Source organism: Sebastes umbrosus, chromosome 18 (assembly GCF_015220745.1).
Source record: "Sebastes umbrosus isolate fSebUmb1 chromosome 18, fSebUmb1.pri, whole genome shotgun sequence".
NCBI classification, from domain to species: Eukaryota; Metazoa; Chordata; class Actinopteri; order Perciformes; family Sebastidae; genus Sebastes; species Sebastes umbrosus.
The window spans coordinates 16,386,482-16,397,661 of record NC_051286.1 but is presented as its reverse complement, the minus strand read 5'-3'; the positions used below and the strand labels follow the sequence as shown (position 1 = coordinate 16,397,661).

Genomic DNA, 11,180 nt, shown 5'->3' with positions numbered 1-11,180 from the left:
ATATATGTATGTATGTGTGTATATGTATATGTGTGTACGTGTATATATGTGTATAAATGTGTGTGTGAGTGTATATATGTATATATATATGTGTATGTGTGTATGTATGTAGGTATGTATATAAATAAATATGTATATATATTTTTTTTTTCTCTATTTATATATATATATATGTGTATGTATGTATATGTGTGTATGTATGTATGTGTATGTGTATGTGTATGTATGTATATATGTATGTATGTGTGTATATGTATATGTGTGTACGTGTATATATATGTGTATAAATGTGTATGTGAGTGTGTATATATGTGTATATATACGTGTATGTGTGTGTGTATGTAGGTATGTATATAAATAAATATATATATATATTTTTTTCTCTTCTTATTGTTATTATTTCACGACTTATTTGTGGATACTCTCCCAGTGTTGGATTCTCTACAATTTGAATTTTATGTATCCATGATTGAGAATCAGTTATCTCCTTTGTCCCATCCTCCTTTCTATAGTCCTTGAATTCTACCCGGAAGCTTGGTAGTGTAGGAATTTCCGGTGACGTCATGGGCGTCAGGACTCCATTAGAGCTGCAGCTGTTTTGAGAGAAACAACAACAAGAAAACGGAGCTAACTGACAGCAGCTCCTCCACCACACACACACAGTGACAGTCCTCTTCCTCTCTGAAGCCCTGACAAAACGAGAGGGCCTCAAACCTGGAAGCTTGTAACCTTTCCATTTCCCTCACCCGGAGCTCCGCCGGCTTCTAACCACGGCCGCTCTCGGTGAGGAAACTCTGGCCTCCGCTTCCTCCTCCTCCGACTCGGACACCGGCGGAGCGTCGCCGCCCCCGCGGAAGAAGCACCGAGCCTCGGCGGCGGAGGGAGCAGGAGAGCCCGGGGCTTCAACGGTACTAACAGGCCTCATATCAGGACTCGCTGCTACTCACTCTCAACAAGCCATCCACTTTAACCGCGTCAACAACCTCAGTATGCAGCAGGCAAACGGAGCAGGACAGGGACAAGAATCTGCAGAGCTCTCCTGCCTTATTAACAGCGCACAAAACGGGGAGTCATCGTCCTCCTCCACTTTGGCCGGAGGAACACACTCCTCCAATGGGCTGCTTCTCTCCAGCAGCACGGACAACAACGGCACCACCAGTAACGGTTCGTCGTCAACAGCAACCGGGCCGACTGCTGCTGCCTCGTCAACGGCCTCAACCTCCGAGCTGAAGAAGAAGAAGCGACTATCGCAGGCGGAGGAAGATGTCATACGATTAATAGGGCAACATCTACACGGACTAGGGCTGAAGTAAGTTTAATTAAAACACCTTATATATAACATGACAACATGTGAAGTTTAATCTACATTTACTGGTGTTTTTTAGGTGGATCTGCTCAGTAACAGATGGTAAAAAGCTGCTATTAGTGCGGCTGACAGACACAAACATGGGGGGATGGGGTAGTTAGTGTTTGAGCTCGGCAGTAGGTTAGAAAGAAGGGGTCCATCTTGCACAATAACAGTTAGCTTCACTGCTAACAGCACTTAGCCTGCAACAGAAAACAGTCTAACATTTAGCAGCTTGCACATAAACACATAAAACCTAACATTTAGCATGCTGCGTTTAATTAACCTTATAGATTATAGATTATGATTAAAAAGGCATCATTTGTTTTTAGAGATCTTGTTGTGTTTGGGTTTGTAAGAAAGCATTAAATGTTACACAAGCCTAACATTTAGCAGCTTGCACATAAACACATAACATTTTGCATGATGCGTTTAATTGACATAGATTATGATTAAAAAGGTATTTGTTTTTAGAGATCTTGTTGTGTTGTGGGGTTTGTACAAAGCATTAAAATGAATGTCATTCTGGTTTAACTTGATTTAGCCTGTTTTAATTTAGTAACACAAGCAAGATAAGTATTTTGTTGTTTTTAATGCGGAGGAAATGTCAATGTGCAACATTTATCAACTTGCACATAAACACATAAAACATAACATTTAGCATGATGCGTTTAATTAACCTTATAGATTATAGATTATGATTAAAAAGGCATTATATCATCTTTGTTTTTTAGAGATCTTGTTGTGTTTGGGTTTGTAAGAAAGCATTAAAATGAATGTCATAGTGGATAAACTTGATTTAGTAACACAAGCAGGATTAGAACATTTCTTTGCTGTTTTTAATGCGGAGGAAATGTCAATGTGCAACATTTAGCAGCTTAACAAATCCAATCGTGAGCTGAATTATGTCTTCATATGCCAGTTATATAGGTTATATATATATATAGATTTCGCACTGAATAAAAGGCACAGCTAACAGCACTTATCCTGCAACATAAAAAACACAAGCCTAACATTTAGCAGCTTGCACATAAACACATCAAACCTAACATTTAGCATGATGCGTTTAATTAATGTTATATATTTTAATAAAAATGCATTACATCATCTTTGTAACAAATCCAATCGTGAGCACAAGTATGTTTTCATATGCCAGTTATATAGATTATATATATATATATATATATATATATAGATACAGATTTCGCACTGAATAAAAGGCATTACATCATCAAAACGTTTGTTTTAGAGATCCGCAGACTTGTTGTTGTTGTGGGTTTGTAAAAGCATTACAATTCATTGTGGATCAACTTGATTTAGCCTGTTTTTATTTAGTAACACAAGCAGGATTAGTACATTTTTTTGCTGTTTTTAATGCGGAGGAAATGTCAATGTGCAATATTTAGCAGCTTAACAAATCCAATCGTGAGCTGAATTATGTTTTCATATGATATATATATAGATATATAGATTTTGCACTGAATAAAAGGCACAGCTAACAGCACATAGCCTGCAACAGAAAACACAAGCCTAACATTTAGCAGCTTGCACATAAACACATCAAACCTAACATTTAGCATGATGTGTTTATTCATGTTATAGATTATGAATAAAAAGGCATTACATCATAATTTGTTTTTAGAGATCTTGTTGTGTTGGGGGTTTGTAAAAAGCATTAAATGTCATTGTGGATCAACTTGATTTTAGCTTGTTTTAATTTAGTATCACAAGCAGGATTAGCACATTTTGTTGTTGTTTTTAATGCAGAGGAAATGTCAATGTGCAACATTTTAGCAGCTTAACAAGTCCAATTGTGAGCTGAAGTATGTTTTCATATGCCAGTTAGCACCATGATATATAGATAGATATATAGAATAAAAGGCATTACATCATCAAACGTTTCTTTTTAGAGATCTGCAGACTTGTTGTGTTGTGGGTTTGTAAAAGTCATTGTGGATAAACTTGATCAAGCAGGATTATGGAGTCTGCAGAGTACATATTTTGCTGTTTTAATGCGGAGGAAATGTCAATGTGCAAGGTTGACAACGATGGTTTGGTCTTCATTTTTCCAGCTTTGGCTGCCTCAGGGACAAATATGTTGTTTGCTAAGACTGTGTGTGTGTGAGGATCATTATTAATAGGGTCGACCACACTGTAATAATAAACTAGCATGGTTATGCAAACTGCCCTGCTTATTTTAGTATTCCCAGTGCACCGTTTGCACATCAAGTTTTTTTTTTATTGATCACCATTTTATAGAGTTATTTCATGAATAACTTCCTTACTAGATTATGTTTATTTTTGTGTCACTGTGTCAGAGCAAATGTGTCAGTCACAAACAGGTGACGCGCAGTATCTTGTATTTATTTAAAGACAGCAGTCAATATCTGTGGGAGACAGTTGGTCCTCTGCATTGAACAGAATCGTTTGGTTTTCATGGCGGCTTGAAGAATGCGCTTTTCTACCAGCTGTTTTTTAAATGGAAGCACTGTGTGTTTGAATCTAATTATAGCATAGTGGGGTTTTTCAAGAAATGTATGTCTAGCACTCTGCTTCAAAGTGGCTGCTGGGTAGCAGCTAGACATCCGCAGATCTCTGGTATCCAGCTGGGAAGTGTAGCTGCCATTGTTAAAAAAAAAAAGAAAAAAAAAGACATCGCTTTGTTTACAAAGATGGTGGGTCAGGGGGGATACATGGCATTGCCTGGTATGAAACAGAGCCCTCAGCTGGGGGGGAATGCAAGAGAAATCAGTGTAGCAAGCCAGCTGGATGAGAGGCTCAACAACACAGAGCTGCTGCTGCGCCACTCCATTGATACCTGAGAAATGATGTCATCATGCTGAAGGTGTCAGCCACCCCCCCCATCCCCAACCCACTTTCATTATCTCTCTCTCACACACACATCTCAGCAGACTTGTTGGTGGCGTGGAGTGTGTTTAGCAGGGAGGTGGTGTTTGGACAGATGGTTTTATGGTTCATGGTTGACAGGCCGAGAGGAGGATGATGTCAACTGCAGTGGAAGCTCAGTTCATGTTAGTGAACCTCCTACTGTCCCACAAATAATACTCGGGTGACTCAACTGCGCTGGGCTGGCTTTCTCCAGACATTGTTGGCCATGAAGCTGCCTTCATTCTATTGTCAGCCAATGGCGTCATTATTGTCCCAGTGTTAAAATGATTGTTGCAGATCTCCCACTCACATCTTTGCTATCCTCGTAAATATGGCACAGTCACGGCGGTGAAATGCCTTAGGTGATTAGATAATCAAGAATAATCTGCCTAGAAATGCCACTTCATATAATCATGAGCTAATTTTTCAACATCATACTGATGAGCTTTCTTAGTCCTAACTGGCCTCTGAAATATCATCTTTGCACTTGATTCTTAACCTTAATTTGTAAAAAAAATGTTATACATGTTAAACTATTTTCTTTTATTCCACCTGTATTGTGTCTATATTCCAGCCTAACTTTGTCTGCCTCTCTCTCTCTCTCTCTCTCTTTGTCTCTGCAGTAAGACAGTGGACCTGCTTATGCAGGAATCAGGCTGCAGACTTGAACACTCCTCAGCTACCAGGTTCCGCAACCATGTCATGGAGGGGGAGTGGGACAAGGTTGGTCCTGGGTCACCAGGGTTACATAATAGCATGCACTGTGATAGACAGGGAATTGGCGACCCTTCTAATGATCGGTTGTCCGTATTGTATTGTAAGATGAAGAGCTTGTTTGGTCAAGAAACCAGCAGATATATATCTTTGCAGATTGTCTCATATGACTTATTGACAAAAGCAAATGATTCCTGTTATGAAATGTGGAAGGAAGCTTGAGAAAGCAAAAGCAAAGTACTTAAAGTAGACTGCATTTGGGCCACAGTTGCACAAGCTCATACTATTATTTGTTATATGTTGTAAACATATTCCTTCCTAAGTACCAATGAAACTTTTTTCTTGACCAACAGATGTTACTGTTAAAGTGCCATTTGATTTCAGAACTGGCAATTTTAGGGCACATAGCTTTATTGAAACTCTTTTTAAAGGTACAGTGTGTAGGATTTGGCAACATCCAGTGGTGTGGTTGCAGATTGCAACCAACTGAATACCCCTCCGCTCTCTCCACCATTTCCAAGACTGTGGTAACGTGAACCACCGAGTGCAAATCTGTGGTAACACGGTTAGCCTCGCTCAGAGGCCATTCTTACATAATAATACTACTTTAATAGCAACGGAAGTCAGATGGTGGCTGGTGTTACCACGGTTTTGCACTCTGTGACTCACGTTACCGCAGTTTGACAAGTGTGTTGGAGAACTACGCGGTGGCCTTCAGGTAAAATGCAAAAGGCTCTCTAGAGCCAGTGTGTGGTTTGTCCATTCTGGGCTACTGTTGTAGAAACGTGGCGGACTCCGTGAAGAGGACCTGCTCCTTATGTAGCTATGAATGGCTCATTGTAAGCTAACGAAAAACACAACGATTCTTAGTTTCAGGTGGTTATACACTAATACTAACTATAACTAACATGTTATGTTATGAATATTATATTCCATTTCTGCCAATAGATCCCCCTAAATGCTGCACACTGTTCCTTTAACCATCAAGCACAGCATTGATGTAGCCTATTTCATGTCATGGATTGTATTTGACAGAACAAAATTGAGTCTGCTTCTAATTATTTTATATTGAGAGCTTAGGCAAAAATTTGGCTTTGGTTGAGAAGAATGTTTGGTCAGTCACGGGTCTTGAATTATTAATATATGGCGGTATTAAACTGCTCATTGTTATTATGCCCACTGAAAAGTCTAACAAACTATTTTTATAGCAAAATAACAAGGCACATGCCCCATTATGTGCCCATTAATATATTAAAAGATCAAAATAATGGTTTATCAGAACACATAAAGCATTGCAGAGTGCAGACTGCACGACGTTGTCAGGGCTCCATTAGGCCAAATAATGTGGAATTCAAAAACATTTGGTTTATATTAGCACATTTTAAGGTGTTTTTATGTAATTGGCTTTTAAATCAACACACTTAGCAGCTATATTATCCTTCTCTCGCTGCAGAATAACTCTCATTAAAAAATGGCCTTGTGAATCTTCTGAAATAATGACACTATGTCAGAACTTAACACCAGGCTTGAGCCAAATGGGGATACATTTTTGAATGTGCCGCTTAGGTTTGTACTCTTCACAAACCAATCTTAATCCAGCCACTGTTTTGATTCCCATAATCTAGTTTTTCTACTGGCAAAATAATACAAGAGGCCAGTATGTTTTGAGAGACGTAAAGATGTTGTCTTTTATAAAAGTGACCATAAGATCTGTATTACTGCTCATGTGATTAGTTTTTTTTTTTTTTTCATCCTGTGCATGCATGGAAACTGCTGAGCTAACCATTTCTCTCTCTGTCTCACCCTCCCTTTGTTTTGATTCAGGCTGAGAATGATCTCAATGAGCTGAGAGCACTGATGCATTCTCCCAACGCCATTGTGGTAAGCTCCCCTTGAACTGAACTGAATGACGGCCAGTCGGTCAGAAGGCACAGCTGGAGGTTCTAGAACGGTACCGTTATAATGCCGGGCGGCAGGTTCTTGTTGTAGAGCGTTGAAAAACTAAAACGTTCTGGATGAGGCCTCGGAAAAGTGTAGCTGCGAAAGCGTAACACCGCGTTAGATTTTAGGGGAATGAACGCGTGATTCTGTTGTTTATATTTTATTGGTGTATATGTCAGCAGATGCATAACAAGAAATTGGCGTACGGAAATTAAATAGAAGTTAAACAGTTCTCCATTATATACATTGTCCACTGGAGATTACTGACAATTTATTTTAAAAATTTCAAATATCTGCGACCCTGAATAAGATAAGCGGTTACAGATAATGGATGGATGTTTAGTACATATCATTGTCACAATTATTTTCAATAAAAAAAATTAAGGGATGCTTGAAAATGTTCTCTTTATGTGTTTATGTAAAAAAAAAAAGAAGAATAAAAAGACTATCAGCCAATACATCATCATCAGAATTTTTAAAAGCTCAAATATCAATGTCAGCTTTAAAAATGACTGCAAGAGTAGAACCATAGCGTCCCAATTCCACACTAAATAGTGATTTTTAACAAGGTTTTGAGTATATACTACACTCGCTCTGACAAGTGATGAAAATGAAGTGTACTCACTACTAAGAGATTTTAGTCTGCATGCCAAATTTGCTTTATTTTTGAGTGTGGCTGTGGTACTCACAGCTGGAAAAAAAAATAAAACTATCAGTAGATGGTGAAAAGATGAACCAACATCTTTGGAAAAAAGTAAAATACAGTATTACATTTTTAGAAAAATCTGCAAGTTTTAAATTATCTGTAAAAACAGTTTGAGTCGTCTTGTTTTATTTGTTGATAATACAAAATTATACAGTACATGTATTCTATTCTCACTGCCGAAATGGTATATTGTGAAGATTTGCATGATAGTACATACTGTACAGTATTGGTTTTAGAAATGGCGTTTTAGCTGCTGCTAATTAGTCCCTGCTAGCATGCTAATTAGCAGACAAGATGAGCTTCAAAAAACGGCCCCATGTGTCTCGGTGCCTGCTGCTCTGTGCCAGAAGTCTGTCTATCACCAGTTGGGTTATTGAGAGTCTGACTGCTGCAGCTGTTGGTTTTCTGCTGTATGCAACAAAGTGGGTAGCCATTTTAGGTTTCTAGTTGTAGCAGGTTAGTGTTGTCATTGTCAACACGACTTTTAAGTGCGCTTCTAGTAGGCCGTTTACTTATATCACAGGCCTAGCTGGAGCGTTTGGAGATGTCAGTGTGTTCTTGCACTCTTTATTTGTAGACCTCTGTGGGTGGATGTTTTCTTGAATTTATGTGTAGTACATTTGACTGTGCTTGCACCCGTTGTCAGGGCTGCAGCTCTTACTGCATACCTGAGATAAGACAGAGACTTTTGATACCTTAATGTTAACTCTGACCTGCAGCGGCGACTGGTAAACACTTGGTCTTCAGTATGAAAGAAGTAGGCTATTGGCATTACCATATGTCTTGGTTACATCTATAGATATGTTGTGATGATAAGAACATGCTGCCACCATTTCGAGCTTTGATGGCGTTGTGAATGTTTTTTAGAAATGTACACCCCTAGAAAACATGACGCTTTTTATGTCCCTCTATAGTCGTGCAGACCAGCTGCTGTTGGATCAGTGGTTGAAATCGCTTCTTGTCAATATCAAAGAGAAACCTGGCACAGTTTTATAAGCTTATTTGTCATTCTTTTCTTCTTTCCTTTTCAGTTTTGATAAAAAAAAATCTCTCCTCTGTACCAATGTCTCTCTTCTTCTACTCCTCAGCGTATGAAGTTCCTCCTGCTGCAGCAGAAGTACCTAGAATATCTGGAGGATGGCAAAGTCCTGGAGGCTCTGCAGGTGCTCCGGGGAGAACTGACGCCACTCAAGTACAACACGGATCGCATCCACGTACTTAGCGGGTACGGTTACGAGTTTTAACACTGCATCTGTCTCATAGCAGTCATCAGACCATTCACCCTGTTTACAGAAATACACACCTACTAACTTGGATAGCTCTGTCACTAATGATACAGCTTTCCAAGTTTGTAGGTGTGTATTTGGATAGCTCTGTCACTAATGATACAGCTCCCACCACTAATGGAGGCTCATTAGTCATTGGAATGGAATATATCTCTCAAGTAACAGGACCGTTTTTTAAACAGCCAAATCCTCCGTGATAATGATGTAAATAAGTATTTTTAATGTTCAACGTCAGCTACTGTTTATCAATTAAGTCAATAAATTGTAGGGTTTGTTTGTAGAGATGTGTATTTATCTTGTATAGTCAGGGAACGCGTGACTATTGACAATAATCATGTGGCCTTTAAGAAACTAGCTTCACTGTTTACCCCCTGATTTTGTTTTCGTCCTAATCGGCGCTAATGTAGATTGCTTTTCACTGCATGTTAAAATCAATGGCATGGATTAATATTCCTCCATGATCCTTAGTTTGTTAATAATTTGGTTCTCCAATATACTTAATAGACTATAAATTGTTCTCCTGACATACAGTTCAAGTGTTTCAGTAGCTACAAGATCATCTAATCCACGGTTTGATCAATGCCCAGTGCCCGTGCCCTCAGCAAACACATTCCTGGGATCCATTACCTAATCAATTAGTGTGCATTGATCAGTCAGCGCTGCCGACAAGCCTGTTTGTCTTAACAGACTGCCACTCAATTGACAGAATAATCTATTGATCTGTCACTTGTCTTGGGCCAATCAGTCAGCTGTATCCGAATGTGTCCTTGACTCTGTCATTGCTTTTCTCTCAGCTCGTTCCTCAAACAATACCTGCATTCAAAGCACTGTTTCCTCATTTTAGGTGCTACAGCATACTGTATTTCCCACATCTAAATGTTTGTTTTTCTTTTGCATTAATTTGTATTACTAGTGTGAAGTGTAGTACTGCCATAGTAGTACAGAAATGTTCCCCCTATTGTCACTTTTGCCACATTTCCACTGCATGGTACGGCTCGACTTGACTCGCTCGGGACCGTTCTTTTTTGGTTTTCCATTGGCAAAAGCTGTGGATAGTACGTGGTACTTTTTTTTGGTATCACCTTGGTCAAAGTTCCAAGTGAGCTGAGCCGATACTAGAAGGTGGCGTTAAAACACTGCAGACTACAGATTGTTCAGAGATTACCGTCACTAGCGCGACACAGGACATCCTGCACAAACCCATCATCTGTAAATACTGTCAATAGCGACCACAATTCTTTTTTTTTAATTCACTTGACTCAGATTTTTAAAGCTGTCAGCCCGCAAAACCACGCCGTGATCAATTGACAAAGTACAGACGTTCCTCTGTTTGGTTGCCGATGAAAGGATGCAGCAAGAGAACACACTGTTTGTGTCGCGTTGAAAATGATGTCACGGTAGTTTCACGCGGCATCGATATGACAATCAGCTAAGAATCCCACCTACACTGTGGGGGTACTGTCTATCTGCAGGGGAAACCGAAATAGGGAAAAGTATCTTGTACGAAAAGAAAGTCAAGTTGAGCCGCACCATCCAGTGGAAATTCAGCATTATCCCTCCATACTAATGACTATTTTATTACTATTTTGTGCTCCTGCTCTTGCTGGCAACTTGACATTTCACTTTTTTTTGTTGTTTTGTTATTGTGATAATCTTACTGTGTATGTTATAATTCCTGTTTGTTGTTTTTTTCTGAGCTGTGTGCTTGTGTCTTCTTGCAGGTACCTAATGTGTAGCCATGCTGAGGACCTGAAGGCCAAGGCAGAGTGGGAGGGCAAGGGCACCGCCTCACGCTGCCGACTGCTCGACAAATTACAGAGTGAGGAGACAGGTCTATGCACCGACGCACATATTGCATTACTACAACGCTACTACATAACATAACTCATATGTCTGCTTTTATCTCTCCTCGTAGCATACCTGCCACCCTCTGTGATGCTGCCCCCTCGGCGGCTGCAGACCCTGCTGCGGCAAGCAGTGGAGCTGCAGAGGGACCGCTGCCTCTATCACAACACCAAGCTGGACAGTAGTCTGGACTCTGTCTCTCTCCTCCTCGATCATGTCTGCAGCAGGTTGGTACTGCACAGCTAGCAGGCTGCTCAGGCTATCACGTTTATCATCCTACAGCATCTGATATGTGTGTATCAGTTGACCTCTCTAAAGCTAATCTGTTATGCACTGAAAGCCTTGCTTTGTGTTTGGCTTCTGTGTCAGAAGTCTTAACTCATTTACCCTCTCTTTTAGGTCTTGTTTATTTGCTTTGACTGTGATTGCAACATGTTGAGACATAGACAGTATA

The 11,180-nt window shown here is 39.7% G+C and overlaps 1 protein-coding gene across 1 annotated transcript in view; it reads left to right on the top strand.

Annotated features, from left to right (window-relative positions):
* Window positions 1-553: 553 nt before the first annotated feature.
* wdr26b (WD repeat domain 26b) overlaps window positions 554-11,180 on the top strand; it is an 18,698-nt gene continuing 8,071 nt past the window's right edge. Inside the window, exons 1-6 of the mRNA XM_037751227.1 lie at window positions 554-1,309; window positions 4,858-4,957; window positions 6,773-6,829; window positions 8,684-8,820; window positions 10,603-10,700; window positions 10,797-10,953. Coding sequence (XP_037607155.1) covers window positions 990-1,309; window positions 4,858-4,957; window positions 6,773-6,829; window positions 8,684-8,820; window positions 10,603-10,700; window positions 10,797-10,953 — 869 coding nt within the window. The 5' untranslated portion in view covers window positions 554-989. The remainder of the gene's footprint in view (window positions 1,310-4,857; window positions 4,958-6,772; window positions 6,830-8,683; window positions 8,821-10,602; window positions 10,701-10,796; window positions 10,954-11,180) is intronic.